Genomic DNA, 20273 nt, shown 5'->3' with positions numbered 1-20273 from the left:
TAGTGAGTGTCTCAGATAAATTTGAGTCAGTGAAAAGAGTTCACCTTCCCATCTCTATCATCAACACTATTGTTGGATGGAAGTGTTGATGTTAAGATATCTCTCTCTTATTTGTTTGGGTTTATGTGGATACCATTTAGTGTGACTGAAGCTACACATGTTGATCATTTAGCCGTTAGTTTTAGTGATCTATTGTTGATTTTTTTGCTTGTTTGCGAAGAGTTTTTTCATTTTCTCAATCACGGCACATGATGCTCAGGTGTTCCAGCTGGAGTCATTTCTGTGTTCCAAGGCTCCTGTGTTCCCCAGCTCTATATAGTGCATAATGAGTTGGAGTTAGGGTTTAACATAGAACATGGGGCCATGGGAACATAGATATGCTCCTATTACAGCTGACTCAGGTTGTTGGGAGGCATGTCCCGTGTAGTTAACCTGTTAACTAACTGGTAGTTTATTTGTTATTATGATAATATATTTTAAAGCTCAGCCTCACACTGATTTTAATGATATGTGTGTTTGTTTGTCCCCTAAACAGGCATATGTGGATTAATATTTTTTATTTTGTTTTGTTTTTTGTGTTTGTATTACTTTCATAATAAATAGTTCTCTGTCTGAATAGTTTGCTTTTAAGATAAAGAAATAAAAAAGTCAGAAAGCCTAGTTGCTTTAGTCTTTCACAAAAAATGAAGATGACTCCTCTTGAGCCCTGCTTTCACAATAATATCGGATTTAATGTGATGAAGCAATGAAATGGGGCATACATTGGTATTGTAAATATGTCCTTTACCACAACTGTGAGATGCTGGAAGAGCTTCAAAATGCACCTCAAGAATGCTTCGAATGTGCTTGAATTTGACTCAAGAAAAGGTGTAACAACCCTGTATAAACATCATCCAAACATAAACCCCTGACAAGTACTGCTACACGAGATATCCCACAATAGAAACACAGCACCATGAACACGAGACAGGGCAGAAATCAAAATACGACGAAAAACTGCATCTATTTCCATTAGTGCCAAGCACTGCATATTTAATCTAGTTCATAAACTAACAGTATATTGTGCACATAAAATAACTTCTGAGGAATTAACCCATCAAATATTACTTTTCCCCTCCTTTCCCATGCTTTAAAAAGATATTCAGAAAATCCAAAAACATCATCAAAAGGTATTTAATTAAAGCTAAATCAAATCTAAATCAGGAACATGAAGTGACAAATGCAAAAGTGCCCACTGGGGTTTGAGTACTCCTGCTTGGGAGTCACCAATTTAAAATCTTGGATTTATGTCGGGGAAATTGAGCATCATGCTTTCACTGTAGTAAAAACAGACCATTAACTTTGTGTATGTTTAATTTTTCCGTCCATTGTCTTCATTTCTCCTCACTGAAACTCCAGTATGAACATGTTCCTGTCTTTTCTGCTCTCCTCTCACAATGGGAACAAATAGCTTATGACAGCGAAAATCAATTTATATTATGCCTTAACATATTCTTGGCACACTCAGTGCCACTACTGTTTGATGCCACCGGAAGCTTTTTTTCCTGCTGTATTGTTATTTATATACAACTCACTGAAGGTTAGCTTCTAACAAAACAAAATGACAAACACATGTTTTTGTCATGTGCTTCTTCTGTTTGCAGGCTCAGCTTATCGCTCAGTCCATCGGCCAGGCGTTCAGTGTAGCTTACCAAGAGTTCCTGAGAGCCAACGGCATTAACCCAGAGGACCTGAGCCAGAAGGAGTACAGTGACATCATCAACACCCAGGAGATGTACAATGACGACCTCATTCACTTCTCCAACTCTGAAAACTGCAAAGAGGTTGGTCTATATTAATAAGTGTGCAGTACTTGCATAAATTTCCTGCAACTTTAAGATTTTTTTTCTGCAGATGTCTGTTGGTCTGTGTCAGAGCTGGAAAAAAACAAGACACTGTGAGACTTTACATGTGTGGCACAAATTGCACTCTGCTGCAGGGCTATTAGAGAAACACACAAGTATACAGTAGCTGTTAACTAATTAGACAGCTTAAGAGGCAGATGGTACAGTAAAATCTACTCCGAGCATGTCAACTCTCGCCTTTTTTTTTTTTTTTCTCTTTTATTGCAGTAGCATATCCTCTTTAGCTAACACTGTGCCCTGAAAGCATTACTGCAGGCTTTTGGAGAATTAGAAACCGTGAAACAGTTTCTGCTGTGCGAGCAGAGAGGCTGCACGGGCACCACCACACAGCTGCTACTTCAGAGGCACATGGGTAATTTTTAGTGATGGGGAAACTGGGCATTCTCAGAGCACTAAAGCTTCCTAACCAACTGTGTTGAGAGTGAGTTCATTTCTCAAGGCTTCATGTGTACGAGACTCACATCTGCTGCTCGAAAGAGTCGGAGCAGGAAAATATATTCTGTAATAAGTCAGTGCTGAGGCCTGTGAATTAACATGCTGACGTAATAAATTACTAAAAATAAATCACTGGTAACCTTTTTCGTGTTTGTGCCTGATATAAATTCAACCTAAATATACAGGATGTTGGCTGTGATGTAGAAATGTCACATCGGTCTTGCGGCACAGGTTATCTTGTATGTGGCAAAGTATTTAGCGCCATCGCTGAGATAACAGCAGGTAGAGGTTTGCAGTGCAGATTCTTATCTGTTTATTAAGATGCTGTTACAAACCATGTACACCTGGTATTAAAAAGTCATCTGTATCCGGACATGTTATCCAGATAATATTAATGCAAGATGTAAATGCACCGGATGGGGTCGGATCTGCCTGACCACATCTGGAGATGTCTCCCACTTTGAGGACATCTGATGTCACGTTACATTTGTTGAATTTATAGTCATTGTTTTTTGTTTTGGGCTAATTTGCCACCACCTCAAATGACTCATACGCAGGTTTTGCTCTGGAGGACGGAGAATACATCAAGAATAATGAGCGGAATTGCAAAGGCAAGATCAGATAATTTATCATCTGGATAATGTATCCTGATACAGAATCCATTTTAACTACAGGTGTAAATTAAATTTTAACAACCAACATAATATTTTATGGTGATAACTGTTATTTATAGTGCGCTCTTCTAAACAGAAGTGAAAGTGCTGTACAACATACTGATCTACACATCTACCTGGATACTGTACGCTGTATACCAGCATCTGTACAGGGCTTCACCAGGAACTCTCCCTGAAGCTGCAGTATGAAACAGAGCATCACTAATAATAAGACTGATTTTCAAACATTTCCCCCATTTAACACAATCATGGAAAATGAAACGGGATTGACTGGGTTAAAGAAAATGTCCTTTACCTGCTGAATCCCTCTGATAGGGGTGGATGTGGACAAGTAATGGCTATGAAATTTTATATTGCATTATTGATGTACTTATATCATAATATAATAGATTGTGTGGAAATCAATTCATGGATAAAATACACAGATCATTGAGGAGATCTTTACATTATTGCAATAATAAATTCAATATTGCCACAAGGCAATGCTGCTCATTGATGTGCAATGCTACCTGCAGTGGTCTAATGCAAACAGAAATAATAAAGGAGAAATTTGTAACTATTTACTGCACTAAACCATAAAATATGATGTGATGATGATGAATATGATGTCATCAGAGATTAAGGAAACATGCAAAGTTGAAATACTCCAATAACAACTCTATAGCCAGCATGTTCTCCTTCGAAATTTCCATTCCAGTCCAGAACATTTTGTTTTGTTTTGACCACACCTGTTTCATGCTTATTCACTTTAAAGGGGTGAATGCATCCTGGGAGGAGAGGACTGCAGTAGCAATCTCTGAACGCTAGCTGAGCTCCAGCCTCACTGTTATAACACAGATTTCTGTTGTGATCCAAGGAAGAAAAGAAAAGGTTTCTGACAGGTATCAAAAAGCATGACACTGAAAGAGTGAAAACGAGACCTCAGTCAGGCGCCTCTCAGATCAGTGAATTGTTGAGGGGAAAAAGAGGCACACTGATGCAATCAGACTAATGTTTTTGTCACTATTGTAATCTGAAATCAGTGTGTTTTAGTGTTTTGGTCATATTGTTTTGATCGTGGTAGGTCTGTCTCTGTACATGATGAAACAACCAGCAAACTTCCACCTTCCTCTCCACAGCTGCAGCTGGAGAAGAGTAAAGGGGAGATCCTGGGTGTGGTGATTGTGGAGTCCGGCTGGGGCTCCATTCTGCCCACAGTTATTTTAGCCAACATGATGAACGGTGGGCCAGCGGCGCGCTCTGGCAAACTCAGCATCGGAGACCAGATCATGTCCATCAACAACACCAGCCTTGTAGGGCTGCCACTCGCCACCTGTCAGGGAATCATTAAGGTACAGAGACACGGAAGATATGATGTCAGTGTAGCTGAAAGATTCAGTTTAAGCTGTGAAATACACACAATATCTGTGAAACTGAAGAAGCTTTTTTTGTTTGTGTGTTTCTCTTGTATCAAAGGGCTTGAAGAACCAGGTTCAGGTGAAGATGAACATCGTCAGTTGCCCTCCTGTTACCACCGTCCTCATTAAGAGACCTGACCTGAAGTATCAGCTGGGCTTCAGTGTCCAGAATGGCATTGTGAGTATAATTCTGAGCATTAAGGCTGGTTACTATGATTGATTTTTTTCTAAACATCATTAAAAATAATTTTGTTCTTTTTCTTATCAATAAATTGTTCTTTTAAAAAAAAATAAATTAATGTTTATTGGCTTTTTCCATCAGGATACAACCAGAAGTATTTTAAATGTCAACTCGTGACCTTTACACAGCCAAAAAATGTGGTAAAAAATAAATAATAAATAAATAGACAAAACAAAAACAAAACAGCCAGGGTTACTAGTCAAAGAGGAGGTTTTATACTTTTTACACATTTTGCTATAGAGCTGATATTGCCTTAAATCATGTCCCATTGTATTTCTGTATTATTACATCAAGTATTATATTTTAAGTTTTTGAGTTTTGTCTTTCCTTTATAAAATAATCCCTCGACAGTAAATATCTAAAAAAGCCCCTGTTGTCTAATCTATTTCTGTCTTTTAGCTCCTGAGAAATCATTATATTTACATCCTCAGTTAATGTACACATTGCTGTGGTCCCATTTCTCTCCCAGTTTCTAGAGAAATTGCTAACTTTTGTTTAGTGCGGTACATTTTGTATCAGCACCGTACAGCGTGTGAGTGTTCCTATCTAAGTTTAGATTAATCTGCTCATTATTTTATTTGCTCTGTAGTGATACACTGAAGAAACGCAGTGTCATTTGTAGTGTAGTGTAGTGTTGTCGTGATAAATAGGTGTTTGGCCTTGAACAGTATACACCTAATGCAATTCCTGCAAAAAAAAATCCATTATATTCAGCAATGATTAAATGTAACATGCAGTTTATCAGTTTATCATTGTCTTATAAATATAAACTACCCCTGGTAGCCTCTCAGCCTCAGTTTTCAGATGCCAACATAAATGTATCCCTGCAAACATTTTGCCCTTCCTATAGCATTAATTCTGCATATTACTCTGCATTCTTGCAAAATACCTAAAACATGAGGACATTTGCTTCTCTGCGTGTTTTTTTTCTGTCAGATTTGCAGTCTGATGCGAGGAGGCATTGCTGAGCGTGGCGGTGTCCGTGTGGGTCACAGGATCATCGAGATCAACGGGCAGAGCGTGGTCGCCACAGCACACGAGAAGATTGTCCAGGCCCTGTCCAACTCTGTTGGAGAGGTTAAACTTATGCACACAAACATACACAAACACACGCAGGACAATTCCATACAAATTTGTCTGCCTATGAGTTTACAGTCACTACTGGATACGAGTATATCTGGGTTCCATATTTAGTTATGGGGTTCTCTGCTTGTGGAGACAGTTGTTTAATGTCTTCAGAAACTTTCTAAAGTAAAGCAAGAAAATAACCCTGATGGATTGCTTCAGACTGAGCTCGGTGACTACACATTTTTAACAGAAATGCTGCACTACAAACCAGGGCGTTGAGTTTGAAAGATGTTGGCATTTACCAGCAGGGGAAGTCTAATAAAAGATACAATTCAGTAGCTTTATGGGAAATGTAGGATCCAGCTTGTTTAGACACTAAAAGTCAGGATATCTCAGCCTGTGCCATTTTGATTTTAACGATTCTTTTAAAAATTCTGTCTGGCAAGGACGACAACTTTATGAAAGAGCGATGCTAGATCACTGGAGGAGACAGAGCCAAACATTTCACACTGTTAAAATAAAACATTGCAAATATGGGTGCAAGTTTCTGTTGTCATGGAAGGATGATTTTAATCTATTGAGGGTTTTAAATGCAAAGTATTTGTCAAGTTATTTTCTGTGTGGATTCTGAGAGAGGCTGTGTTTGAAATCATTCTCTATTTACTCCTCACCACTCTGATCTCTGTGTAGAGGACTAAAAAGTGTACAAGATGGCCAAATCAGAACCTCTCACCCAGCTGCCCTCTAAATTCACCTATTTGAACTGTCTGCGCCCTAAATCTTGTTTAGTGACCATTGATTTTACAGTACTTTTTATGTTGCATTGTGGAATAATTCAAGTCTGCTGCGTAGAAACCAGCAGCCTGTTGTACCAGCTGTGTGTTAATAACTCTAAATAGTTACATACCACAAGGTTAAGTGTGCATCAAAAAATGTCTGAATTATTTTCACAGATGGTAAAACTGTAGCTTCCAGTAGACCGAATTTACTGATGATATATCAATACCCATCTAGCTTAGTATGAAGTGCTATGAAGTGAAGTGGCTCATGCCAGTCAGACGACTAAAGCACATGGTTACCATGACGATGTTACTGACTGACCACATTCTTGGTTATGACTCTATGTCCAAGGTAAACTAGTAAATATTATAGCAAACTGAAAGAAAAATAAAAAAAATAGACTTTAGAAGAAAACGTATGTACACACAAAATTAACAAAAATAAAATAAAACAGTCTTTAGTTTTAGTCTTCTTGCCAACACAAGAAGCATGAGGAGCCTTTGATGCGTATGTTTACATATGTTTAGACTTATTTGTCTGTCACTTGCCTTCACAAAATGTTGTTTTTATTCATACTTATTCTGGACTACTTAACTCTATCCCTGAACACTGCGTTGTTATTTTCTTTCTCTCTCTGCCAGATTCACATGAAGACGATGCCGGCAGCCATGTTCAGACTTCTAACGGGACAGGAGACACCTATGTACATATAAACAATGGCCAGGGACCGCTCCACAGGACGTCAGCTGTGATTGGTTCACTTATGGGGCAAACCAAGCTGACAGGTCACTGGGGGGAGGATCACTTCGCCCTGTCGATTCATTTCTCTTTTTTTCCTTTCTTTGAGCTGATGACTTCAACTCTTCATCATCTCCTCCCTTATCTGTGCTTAACATGATGCAACGTCCATTTTATTGACATGAGATGCTTTTTCCATCTGACCAGCTGAAGAGACAATGTGTGTGTTCGTGTGTGTGTGTGTGTGTGTGTGTGTGTGTGTGTGTGTTATTTATTTGTCCTGTCTGTGCTTTTCTGTCAGTGAGACTGTGTGGAGGGACTTATTGAGTGAATGCATCACAATTTATTTTTTTATATTCATGTAATGCAATATGATACTTCTACTATACTTCTTGTATAGTTTCATTTTCTTCTCTGTTTATTTATTTGTCATGTAAATACATATTTTGCTAATATTGCGAGTGAAGGCAGCGGGGACAGAGGGAGGGCGGGGCCGCAGCTGCGTTGTAAATATTTATTGAATCTTGCTGTTGAACTGATGATGGCACAGACACAGTTAAATGCCGGATATTGTTGTAGTTGCCAGTGAAAAAGGGGAATGAGTTAAGTGTTTGAAATGCTGGGTTTAAATATGATAAGTTGATATAATGTACATGTGAATCAAACCAATGCTTGCAGCAGCAGGGGTTTATGGGAGAAACGCCATATCCTTTTGATTTCCTTCATCATACGGCAATACACAAGTTCAACCTCTGAATGGCAAGATTAGTCTTTTCTAAATCTCATGTACAAACACTCACACACACATTTAAATAACAAGTAACTGAATACAACTATTAACATGCATTAATTATTATGCTTTTGATATCAAAGTCACATGTATGAAAACTGAAGTTTCTTTTGTGTGCTACTCTACTGTATGTTCATCTTTAGTGTTCCTGACTGAAACTCATGCATACTATGAGTGGATTGTGAATGTAATTGTGTAACTGTGTGAGCTGTCCCATTTGCCATAAGCAGTATTAGAATGTCTGTACATAAAGAGAAACTTGTCTAGTATTGTGCTCATGTTAAAAAACAAAACAAAACGAATCAAAACACACAGGTTTAGTCACTGCAAACATCTTCCCACCTGTATGTTGGCTGAGGGAAAGAGAGAACTGTGAATCACACACACACTGTGACAGAAACAAGCCTTACCACCGAGTAATGGTTTTACAATGCATTGTAGTAAAATTTTAACCATATGAACATTATCTGTGTGCATGCCTCGTAAAGTAGTATCATGTCATTGTGGCAGGATAATAAAATCTGAGCTAAACCTGTCTGCTTTTGTTGGACTGGATCAAACTGAAGATGGAGTCTAAAAAAAGGTTGGAATTTCTGTATGAAAGTGCAGCCTGGGCACAGACCGGAGATTTTCTCTTGTGAAAACTTACTTTTTTATTTGGAAAGGCAGAGTGTGCACAATCTTATCAATATTTTTTACATAAAACCATTTTCCAGTTTTCTATGTATATTTATATATGCATATGCACAGAAAGAAACATTAAAAAGTTGCAGCTATTAGGGAGCCGAAGCTTAGTCCTCAGAAAAAAAACTTTCAGTCCTTCATCTTTACTTCCCGTAGTGTGTTGAGATTAAAATCTCATAATTGTCAGTAAGTATCATACAACTATGAGTAAAATTCAGTCTGAATCATCAGGTTATTGTATTGTAGGAGTTACTAGGTGTATCTCGCTGTCATACTTACAAATTCTAAGCAGGTTTTGAATATGAAGAAATGGAGGATCTACCCACAGATACAAAAATATTAAAATATATTGCAGGTCAGACAGGTCCAGAAATATCTTGGAAAACAACGTAACCACTGAGGCTTTTAAAAACCATGTTTCCTTTTCTCTGAAGTTAAATGTGCAGCAGCACTTGCAACGTCCTAGTTTTAATGATGTCTGCATGTTTTCATCGTATCCTGTTAATGCAAAACTTTACAGTATAACCACAGTTCCAAAAAAAATTGGGATGCTGTGTTTAACAAATGAGAACAGAATGCAAAGATTTGTAAATCCTGTTCAACTTGTATTCAGTTGAATACATTACAACATTATATTTAATGTTCAAACTGACAGATGTTAACGTTTTTGTCATATAAACTAAAGAAACTGAACTTGATGCCAGCAACATGCTTCAAAAAAGTTGAGATGGGCAACAAAACACTGGAATGTCCCAAAAAAACACAGTTTGGGGCATTTAAAAGGTAAACAGGTTAACTGGTAACAGGTGACAGCTCCCCACTTTGTGAAACACACGATTGCATAAAGGATATTACTACATGAGCTCAGAGAGACTTCCTAAAACTGTCGTCTGTAAACACAGTTCATTTACAGATGACTGCATTCAGTCTTTATGTTTTACACCACATTTTGGAATCAGGGTTGTACACTGATGTCTTCTGAAGTAACTGCAAAAACAGCACACAGCGATTATATTGGACATACTGCATAGCACTAACGTGTAATGTAGTGTGGTCGTCTCCATCCTACATAATAAATCAAAGCAGGTTTCGAACATGTGTGTTCACAATTGACAAGTTCAGAAATTAAGTACATTTATACAAAGATGCCAGTAGGTCAGTGAACAGCACTTTTTTTAATGGGGTGCTGCGGCTCAGTCCCACAAAGCTCTCAGCAGCAAAGTAAATCTGTAAATTAATTAATTGTGGTTGTTTTAAAGTGCTCCATAAAGACCTTGGGGAACATGAAAAAGTATTAAATATTTGGAAGAGTATCATATGTACCATATTACGTAGTAGTATGTAGTATAGAATTAGGATAAAAATACTTTTGTTTCCATTTTGAGTCTCTAGCTCCCCCCAATGTCTGCAAGTAAAAAGTGCAGTTTGTGTAAAAATGAAATGGAGAAAGAACAGCATTTTATTTTAGTTTTATTATTTAAGGGATTTTCTTTTACCACACCAGTTTTGTGTAAAATCATCAGAAATTTAAAATGGAGCACAATTTTAAATTATATACAATCATAAAACTAATAAAATGTTGCCTGTAAAACAAAGTTGAACATCATAAAATAATTACTCGTACCATTTGATGCTGATACAGTCGTCTCTCACAGAGCTGTCTGTTTGTTATTAGTGTTTCTCTTTGAACTAGCTCTGTTATCTCTCTCAGGGTCAAGGTCCAGCTTGTGTGTCCGTCATGCCGAGTCGCTCTCAGTCGGTCAGGCGTGTTTTGCTGCAGATCAGCAGGTCAGTTCAGGGGTTCTGGTCATTCTGGTCACACTTTAACATGACCTTTATCCCAACACCCTGACGCGTGGTCTCAAAGGCCTGGACTGCCTGATCCAGAGGGAAGCGGTGTGTCACGAGGGGCTTCACGTTCACTTTACCCGACGCCAACATGGCTATGGCCATCGGCCAGCTGCAACACAGCAAGACAAACATTTTGGTTTTCTCTTACTTTATTATGATCTAATTATTACAGCCTGTAAGGTAACTCACAAGTTGAACTGCATCCAACTTTGCTTTTAATGTCTTCTTATAAAACAATTAACGGATGTTTTCTTACGTGTTGCAGTAGCGGAAAACTCCTCTGATGTCCACCTCTCTTACAGCAGCGTTGATGAGAGGAACAGAGGCCATCTCAGCGCCAAGACCCACCAGCACCACAACGCCTCCTGAACGTGTTGCCTGTAAGGAAAAAACAATTATACCTCAGATTACTTCATTTAAAGATACTAAAAGTCTTCGACATCAATGCTTCACAGTGGATAGAGTATAATACAGTATAAATAACAAGCAGTGGTGGAGAAAAAATCTTAATATTTACTTAAGAAAAATAGCAAATATCACACTATAAAATACTCCATTACAAGTAAAGGTCCTGCATTGCAAGTATTACTGGCAAAATGTATTTGAAGTATCAAAACTAAAAGTACCAAGCACTAAAAAATTGCCACTGTGGGAGTTAAGTTATTATATATTAGAGTATTATCACATATTTATTAACACATAAACAGCATAATTTAATCCACTGGTTCCCAACCTCCACTAGGGGTCACCAAAGCTTTACAGGGGTTGTGAGAACTTCTTGATTTTGAGATGTGTTTGAAAACTTTTTAAGAAAATATACGGTGGTCTTTGCATTTCCTTCACTTCTGCTCAGAGTCCTAAATGGAACCGTTATTTTTAAATATTATTATTTAAGATATAAACTCTCACAGGATAAGGGAAGAGTGAAAACCTAAACTTCACTATGTATGCAGTTAAAACAACCACAGTTAATAAAACAATGGGCATCAGGGAGAAGAAAACACTGAATTTGTCAAAAAAGAAGCCTATCAAGTATGTATGACTATATAAAATATATATATTTATACATAATTCAGACAGAGAATTCTTTAAAAAGTCCCTAAAATATCAGAAAAACTACTCTTTGAAGCAATATTAATAGGAAATGAGCTGTTAAAATTCATCCAAATTGCTTCTTTTATACAAACTTTATGGAGTTATTGCAGTCACTATTGAAGTTTATTTTACAGTTCATCAGTTTTTCTGTATTGTTACTGTTATGCATTGACTATAATATGAACTATCTATATGTCACTTAGAGTAAAAGGAGCCCCTTGATGAAAAAAGTTGAAAACTAGTGGCTTAACTGACAATTTAATCTATGTAACAAGTAGTAAAGCTGACAGATAAATGTAGTGTACAGTATTTCCCTCTGAACTGAAGTAAAGTGTAAGGGTTTATGAAATGGGAATATTCAAGTTAAATACAAGAACCTCAGAATTGTAGGTATCTGAGTAAATGTACTATTGTCTATAGTTTGTGCAGAGCTGCTTCATAATTGTGAATACAACGTTAAATGGTCTTTGCTGAGAGTGGTCACATACGTAGATGGCGGTCTGAATGCTGCTCTCGACACCAGTGCATTCAATAGTGATGTGAGGCTGAGCTCCCAGCATGCCCTCCACGCTCTTGGCCAGCTGCTGGGGTCCATCTCCTCTCTTCACTGTCAGCTGGAAGTCTGCGCCCAATTCTTTGGCCATCGTCAGACGCTCTGGAGCCAGATCTGACCGCAGCAGAGATGGATTAGAGGACAAAAGGAAAAAAAAAAAGAGAACAGGACGCTACCAGAATCTGCCTGTTGCGTCATTACATAAATACAGTTGAGATAGATGTTTATAATCTGTTTGTTACCGGTGATGATGACCTGTGAGGCTCCCATTGCCTTGGCCACAAGCAAACACACCAACCCAATAGGTCCTGTGGAGAGAATGGAAATAAACAACATACCTACTGCAAAGCGCATGTTCAATATCTGATGATCAGCAGCAAAACATTTTAGCCATCCAAAAACCCATCCATGTCCACCTAACAATATTAATATCAGTTTAAGTGTACTATATTTAGTATATTTTCACTGCTTTATCTTGCTGTCAGACAGCCTTTCCTGACAGGAACCAGCTGCTATATGAGCCAAAAATAGCTCTCTTCAAAGCAACAGGACTCCACTGGCAAAAACAGTTATTTTACCTCGCAGATCACAGGAGTTGCTGTTTTACAGCCGCCTCAATCTCTTAGTTTGTTTGTGTTATTGTGTGACTTCTGCGAATCCGAACAAACCCTTTATAACACCGAAGTCACACAATAACACAAACGAACAGATCAAGGCAGCAGCAGAACAACAACTCCTGTATTCTGGTCGAATTACTGATTTTGCAAACGGAGTCCAGTTGAGTGAGAGAGAGGGAGATCTGGCTTGGATAACAGGAGTTTTCTGTCAACGTTAAGCATCGAAAATATTACTTAAATATTACACTTAAACTGAAATTGACTTTTTGAGGTGGGCCTCTTTTTAGGGTGGCTAAAATCTGTTTTACTGCTGACCCGTCCACATCAGTACTATTGCACTGGTACTCCTGCTGCTTCTATAAAGTAGGATGTGCTGACTGCCATCTACTGTAGCTGCTACACTGACCATGAATATGTACCTCAGACACACCCACTTCAAAAAATCCAAACTACCCCTATAAGACATACACTAATAATATGATTATAAACATGTTTTGACACATGAAATGTTGTATTATGAGTCCAGCATCGACACTGATGCTATGTTTGTAACCTTACTCTTATAGAAACAACTATTTCACCTGTTGCTCATCAGCCTGTTTTCACAACATAAGAGATCCGTTAAATATTAAGTCTCTTACCAAGTGCGTTAAGGTTCAGCAGTTTTTCCCCTCACTTAAGTTTTGTTGAGTCAGTATGAGTCTCACTTTAATGACTACGCCCAGTGTTAAACTTGAGTCTCTGCTTGCAGAGGCATGTTTCTCAAATACTGTGCAATCAATTAGTTTATATATACGTTGCAGCAAGCCCTGAAATGCAGTCTGCTGTGTCTTGTTGGTGGAATATTCCTACAAAGGTCTTGTTTTATTGTGCAAGCAGCTGATTTTTACCTGCACCACAGATGAGCACGGTGCTGCCGAGGGACACACCAGCTCTGCGACAGGCGTGGATCCCCACAGACAGAGGTTCAATCAGAGCACCCTCCTCAAATGTCACATTATCAGGCAACCTAGATAGTTGAGAAATAAGTCAAACAGACAGAAAAACAGAAAAGGATATATGCAAGGGTTAGGCAAGAGAGTCAGTTGGCAGACAGACCAGACCGTTGTGAGGTAATCTCTGTTACAAAGCCAATCATGAACAAAGTGTTACTTGTAACAGAAGTTGGCGTTGTGTGTGTAGTATCGGCACAGGTTTCCATCATCAGGAGGTGTGGCACAGAAGAAGATGGTAGGAGACAAGTTATAGCGTCCGTTTTTGAAGAACTCGTCCATCTCACGGGGCACGCCAGGCTCAATGGCCACTCTGTCACCTACAAAATTACAGCACTTGATTAAACAGCACAACAATTTAAGGACTGAGACAGAGCATTAAAATTATTTATGGTAGTGCAGGTAGAATTTGTAAAATAATCAGAGTTGGTATGAGTAATATAGCTTTTTTGGATCATGATTATTGTTTAAAATGTGTAAGTGTGTCAACTTCCCTCTTAAACAGGAGAAAGATTTCTGCAGTGCACGGTGCATTGCAAAAATCCTGCAATGCAAACATTGCAAAGGAGGTGTCTTGCCTTTTCACAATATTTCACAGCAGTGAGACACACACACACACACACACACACACACACACACACACACACACACACTTCTCACGCACTAACCTGCTTTCAGGTGCTTGACTGCTGATCCAACCTTCACCACCCTCCCTGACGCCTCATGCCCCAACACCATTGGTTTTGTGACCACAAAGTCTCCAATCCGGCCGTGCTGCCAGTAGTGAACATCTGAACCACAGATTCCAACAGAGTGCATCTGGAGCAAAACATCTGGGGACAAAACATGATGTACAAGACAGGGACACAGTGAGGATGGTTCAGTAAGAGGGTGTGCATTTTGTCCCCTTGACTAGCCTGATTCTGGAAGTTTGAATTGAGGCTGTTGCAATATACCAGTACCGATGGTCACCGTGACATTGCAAAAATGCAATGTTGATACTATGTTAATAATACACATCTTATAATGTAAATAATCCAGCATGTCTTAAACATACTGTCTCTCTTCCCCCAGCACATACCTGCTCACTATCCATGCAAAGTAATTGCATTTTATTGCATGTGTTTGTGCAGGTTTGGTCACAGACTTGAGCACTAGCACTTCTTCTTTGCCTACACTTGTATTTTAACTGTAATTCTTGAGCCAAACATGAGACAAAATGCACAATAAAAAGTTTAAGATTAATTTAAATGATAGCCTTGATTGTTATCGTGAATTCATGGGTCACAATATCTGTGTAGTGAAAAAAATCTCAGCCCTAATCTGCATTGATTCCTAAATCTTGTCAGTGCATTAGTTTGATTTGTTCTGAAACTTAAATATGAATGAATGCACTGAAACAAAATGGCAATGTAGTCAATTTTTTGACTGCAGCTCGTTAGCAGTTGACTCACTGATCATCATGGTTCTCAGAATACATTTTTAAGTATATTCCTAAATGAAAATGGAGCTGATCAACAGTAGTTGTTGAATATATCATACCATTAGGACCTGGCTCCGGGATGGGGCGGTTTTCCTGTGAGAAATTGAGACAAGAGCAATAAAGTTGCAGTTAGTTTACGTGAAAGATTTTAAACTAATCGTTGATCCGTGTTTGAGGTGTGTCTCCTACCAGCCGGAGGTCCCCCTGTGAGTGCAGCACCACGGACAGATTCTCCTGCGCCATGACAGATTATCAATGAGCTGAAGATGAACCAGACAAACACCGAGTCCGCGACTAAGTGCAGTCTGTCTTCACGCTTCAGTCAGTGTCAAAGTACAGGCAGCATCGTGCTGCAGCTTCCTGTTAGCGCCGGGGCTGGTACCAAAACAAAGCTTGTGATTGGCTGAAGACCCGCGGAACAGTCCACTTTGTAGGGATGACAGCGACGACGGAAATAAATTGAGCTCTCTCATAGCGTTAATTCCTACTACTGCTCTATGTTACTTTTTAAATATATTTATATTATCTTGTCATTGCTTATAAATTGCTATTCAGCCCGAATAATCGACATACCGACATATAATTGACATGAAAATCTTGTATCGTAGTTCGCTCGGTCCGCAACGATTGTCCAATAGAAAATAGGCTCTCTCTCTCTCTCTCTCTCTCTATATATATATATATATATATATATATATATATATATACTCACAGAGTACTTCAGTGGGTATGTACATTTGATTAAACAGAAAATGACATGAATGAAGTGCCTGTCTTGGTTTTGTATAAAATATACATTATGATTAATAATGATGGTAGACACAACAGCTGCAGTGAAATGTCCCAGATCTCATTCATTCATATTGGTTTCTATGAAGAAACTACATGTACATCCACATATCTGTATTGAAGGTGTTTGTGCTGCTCTGTTGCACATCTGAGCTGTTGCACTATTTTTTGTTTAATTCTGTTAGTCACTGTTTAAATAGTTTACAAAGCTTGTTACTTTCTTCACCATTTTTTGGATCTGCTTTTATTCTTATCCTGTTTATTGTTTTCATAGCACTGAGTAAGAAAGAAGTTGCAAACTTATTGTGCACTGACAGTAAAGATATTGTTTTCTAATGTGATTGAAAGAAGATATTTCTTAAGAAGTTCTCTAGATAAGGCAACAATATTCCCCTGTATTTCTCAAGGTTTTCCTCTTTTGGTGGCCTCTACATTGCAGACAAAGCTTTTTGGAAGCAAATTTCACATCTTTGTAACAAACAAACAAACAAACAAACAAACAAAAAAAACACTGAGAAAGTGTATCTGTATTTACCCATAATGGTATAGCTGTTTGTACAATACTCATTTTATACGACTCGTGTTTCTTATTGCCTATCATCTGCAATTTGTACAGATTTAAGAGGGTAAATCAACAGCTTTGACCTGAATACACCTCATTAGTAGTACAATAAATAAAAAAAAGGATGGAGGTCGATGCTTTGTGCATACTGTCTTCTTAGTTGTAATTGCTGCTACAGGACTGTTGAACTGAACTGAAACAGGCCTATCTGTCAAACCCATTAAGTTCAAATAACACTACTGTAGGACTGCACATAATGACAGTACAACTGTATGTAACACCTTGTACTGCATTTTTTACACTTAGCTAAGTATCGTCTGGTAAGGTATGACTACAGACTAAATTTGCGTGACAACTCTTATGGTCAATTAATCAGTTCTGGTGGAGGTTAAATCTTTTCCACTCCCTTGTCATATCAGAAACTGAATAACACTGCACACTGCACTGTGAGACTGTAACAAATCACGTCATATCAGTTTGTACTATTTGTACCATTTGCCTTTTTCAGACATGGTTTATTTGTTTGAAAACATGAAACAATAGGAACTATGAGAGAGGGATAAAACATTTAGAAGACATACAAATAATGTGAACAAAATGTGATCACCATCAGCCATGTTACACTGATGTACTTCATGTCAGTGTATATGTACATACACACATGCAGTTAGGCAATACAAAACAATAAACAAAGATATTATTTCATTAGCTGATAACTATCATTTCTTGCAACAGTTAACAGCACAACTGCTGTTTGTTCTTCTTCAACACGCTTTTCTCTTGTGCATGTTTACTTATGTAGGTGGCAAGCAGCAGTGGGCTTTATATTTGGAGCATCGGACACACCTGGGATGGAAATCACTCAGATCGCCTGAATATTTCTGCAGCTTGTCCATGTTGATATACCCTGTAGTGAATAAGTCACCAGAAAAAAACACACACTTATACAGTAAATGTTCCAGCTGTAGACTTGTTATTAGGTGGATAATACTACAAATTACCAAAAAGAGGGGCTTGACTTTCTGATACGTCTGGGTCAGTTGGTTTAAAACTGCCAAAAGAGTAATGAGGACTTAATTAATATACTTGAAAACTGGCAATTTAGCTCCAATTCTGTATATTTAAAGTGACATACTTGCTTCTGCTGACTTCTCCTTGTCTGTACTCATCCTGTGTTTGGCAACTCACACTCTTATAGGAGCCCTGAAAAACAGAGGGAAGCTCAACAGTAATTTATATGATCTACCTTTGTGTAAATTCTATATCCTGGTGTACTTACCTGGGCTACTGACTCTTCATCTTCACACTCCCATATAAACCTCCCAGCCACGTTTCTCACCTCTCAAACAATAATCAGAGAAACATGGCAGGAGTTATAATTCACAAAATTTGTTTGCTTTGAAAATAAGTTAAACTAAAGAGTAACTGGTCCCTCTGAATATTTTTGGTATCCTGTATTTAACAGTAAAAAAGCAAATATGGCATGTTTTTGTATTATTTGCTGTCTTGTTACTTATCTTGAAACCCCTCAGACTTATCTTGAGATATTTTTTGCCAGACTGTGTATTTTTCCACTCAGTTGTGATTTTTAGGTTGCATTGTGCTGGTTAAAATGGGCTGGACAAGTGGGTGAACAATATTTGGGCTGGTTTTTCCATTTTTAAATAGACTAAGAATATTTTCAGAAATTCTCTTCTTTAGCTATATGACTTATGTTTTTTATTAATTCTGCTGTTATTTAAGCTCTCCATTTATTTTTTCTATAAGAGGGCAGAAATGGAAAAAAGTTGCTTTTTTAGCCTCCTGGGTTGTAGCACATTTGTTAGCATCTGAACTGCTGTTTAATTAATGTCATATTGAAAAACTGTGATTTGTCAATTGTGATTTATCAAGACTTAATACTGCTGTAATTGTATGATACTGCAACAAATCAACAAACATATTTAAGTCCTTACAGTACCTTCCTGCACTGAGGCTGGCGGCAGCACATAATGACCAATGCACACAGATGTTACGCTCTGGCGCTTCTCACAGGCGGACAGAAACAAGGAGTGAAAAACCACCACCTTGTTCCAGATGTAATCTTTGCTCCCAAATATCCTGAAATAGGGAACTAAACTTATATTAAAGAACACCTACAAGTGATCTGCTAAAATACAAATAAAATACCCAGCTTTTCAGATCTCCATCAGGCTCACCGCAGCGTATCAGGACGCGTTGCATCCTGACTGAAAAGGTAATCTGCTGTTCTCCAACTGGCAACGGTCCCCCCCCCCAGTACTGTAAAGAAAACATCATGATGATCAAAAGGACAGATCAAACTACAGGATGCATGTTACAGATCCCTGTTCTACAGTTATGGTAGGGGTCGATACTAGTGTCAGTATGATCAATACCAAAAAAAATGCATCATATGTTAGATAACATCCTGGTCACATTAGTGATCATTCACATAATGAACATTTATTCATTTACATTACAATTTACCATCTGATAATCAAATAATTTGGTGATAATTAGCTCTAAAATAAACTCAGATATAGAATTGCATAAAAATTCTGACACATTCAGCTCCCTTACATTATAGTACAATCTGCCTTTGTTATAAAACCCATCCCTAATTTATGGCAGTATATTTCTTCTCCTTTTAAAGTCAGTGAAAAGCTATTCAGTGATTAACCTCACATAATTATAGTGGCAGAATATGTGTAAAATGGTGACAAAAGCTTATTTCAGGAGCACATTATTACCTGCCAAACAGCAAAGTTTAATTAATAAATACAGCTAACATCACTTAGCAGGTGATTTATTTAATAAACCTGCTATAAACTCTGACTTCATAACTTGTTCATGTTACTTACCCCAGAAGTTGTGACATTCCTGTGGCACACTGCTTGAAAACCAGGCGGACTTATTTCTAAACATAGCCGCAGTCCTCGTTAGCCTTGTTAGCTAGTTTCAGTTAGTAAGTATTAAGTGTAATAGCTGTCTTGCTGGCGTGCTGTCTTTATCTTTTTCTATATCTTCTTTATAAAACTGTCACCCTCTCTGATGTCATCAGCTGCTCTGCCCTGTGGTTTGGCGCTCAAACGGCTGTGCTGCATTTAAATGCTGTGGAAATGCCGTAATTCCGAGAATCGGACGATCAGTCACACGGTAAAGCTAGCATGGACTGCGGTTAGCTAGCTTGATAGCTGGCTGTTCAGAGTTGAAGAGACTAATTATATGGCTGTTTTTGTACTAATTGTTTGACGTTTCGTTTTCTATGTTTTTTTTAACTTAAAACACTACTGTCTACTTAAAATCACGGCCACCAAAAGAAAAAAAAATTCTTATCTAGAGTTATTTTAACAAACAGTTTGGGCGGTTAGTTAGCCAAGTTAGCGAACATTAAAGTGATTAAGGATGATTTTTAAAGCAGAGTCTGTTTATCTTCGGACGTCCTTGAAAGTCAAACTGGGTCACAAATTGTGGGTATGTGTCCTGTTTATCTGTCTTTCACATTATTACCACAACTAAATTCATGAGTGAACAATATTCAGTGTTTGTTCAATGTGTTTCTTCTCTGACATGGCACCTGTGAATGGAGGACAGAAAAGATCCAACTGCCTGCAAAAAGG

General features: G+C 38.1%; 3 protein-coding genes across 5 annotated transcripts in view; 1 reads left to right on the top strand and 2 right to left on the bottom strand.

Annotated features, from left to right (window-relative positions):
- apba2b (amyloid beta (A4) precursor protein-binding, family A, member 2b) overlaps window positions 1–8562 on the top strand; it is an 89931-nt gene extending 81369 nt beyond the window's left edge. For all 3 annotated transcript variants that reach the window (XM_084716355.1, XM_084716340.1, XM_084716347.1), the window contains 5 exons: window positions 1644–1823; window positions 4132–4344; window positions 4469–4588; window positions 5588–5728; window positions 7141–8562. In XM_084716355.1, the coding sequence (XP_084572481.1) occupies window positions 1644–1823; window positions 4132–4344; window positions 4469–4588; window positions 5588–5728; window positions 7141–7212 (726 nt within the window). In that variant the 3' untranslated portion in view covers window positions 7213–8562. The remainder of the gene's footprint in view (window positions 1–1643; window positions 1824–4131; window positions 4345–4468; window positions 4589–5587; window positions 5729–7140) is intronic.
- A 1601-nt stretch (window positions 8563–10163) lies between these two features.
- On the bottom strand, window positions 10164–15647 carry sord (sorbitol dehydrogenase). Its single transcript, XM_084716366.1, has 9 exons — window positions 15492–15647; window positions 15362–15395; window positions 14488–14652; window positions 13980–14139; window positions 13718–13836; window positions 12453–12518; window positions 12146–12324; window positions 10819–10940; window positions 10164–10671 (listed from the first exon to the last, which is right to left on the bottom strand). The coding sequence occupies exons 1-9, from the start codon at window positions 15543–15545 to the stop codon at window positions 10506–10508; spliced, it is 1065 nt and encodes a 354-aa protein (XP_084572492.1). The 5' UTR covers window positions 15546–15647; the 3' UTR covers window positions 10164–10505.
- A 1566-nt stretch (window positions 15648–17213) lies between these two features.
- Window positions 17214–19772, bottom strand: terb2 (telomere repeat binding bouquet formation protein 2). Its single transcript, XM_084724182.1, is given in 7 exon segments — window positions 17214–17569; window positions 17625–17704; window positions 17789–17856; window positions 17933–17994; window positions 18614–18753; window positions 18852–18933; window positions 19515–19772. Coding segments are annotated over 7 exon segments (618 nt in total). The 5' UTR covers window positions 19579–19772; the 3' UTR covers window positions 17214–17447.
- Window positions 19773–20273: the final 501 nt, after the last annotated feature.

This window comes from Lutjanus erythropterus, chromosome 1 (genome assembly GCF_056507025.1).
Source record: "Lutjanus erythropterus isolate fLutEry1 chromosome 1, fLutEry1.hap2, whole genome shotgun sequence".
Taxonomy (NCBI): Eukaryota; Metazoa; Chordata; class Actinopteri; order Lutjaniformes; family Lutjanidae; genus Lutjanus; species Lutjanus erythropterus.
The sequence above is the reverse complement of the archived record's forward strand: the minus strand, read 5'-3'. Positions and strand labels throughout refer to the sequence as shown.

What these genes read in the sequence shown, in the direction of transcription:
- sord (XM_084716366.1), bottom strand. Translation starts at nt 15,545, where the DNA reads ATGGCGCAGGAGAATCTGTCCGTGGTGCTGCACTCACAGGGGGACCTC. An exon ending in GCATTCAGACCGCCATCTAC is followed by an intron (nt 10,941 to 12,145) that starts GTATGTGACCAC and finishes TTTTCCTTACAG; the next exon opens with GCAACACGTTCAGGAGGCGT. An exon ending in GTTTTCCGCTACTGCAACAC is followed by an intron (nt 10,672 to 10,818) that starts GTAAGAAAACAT and finishes GCTGTGTTGCAG; the next exon opens with CTGGCCGATGGCCATAGCCA.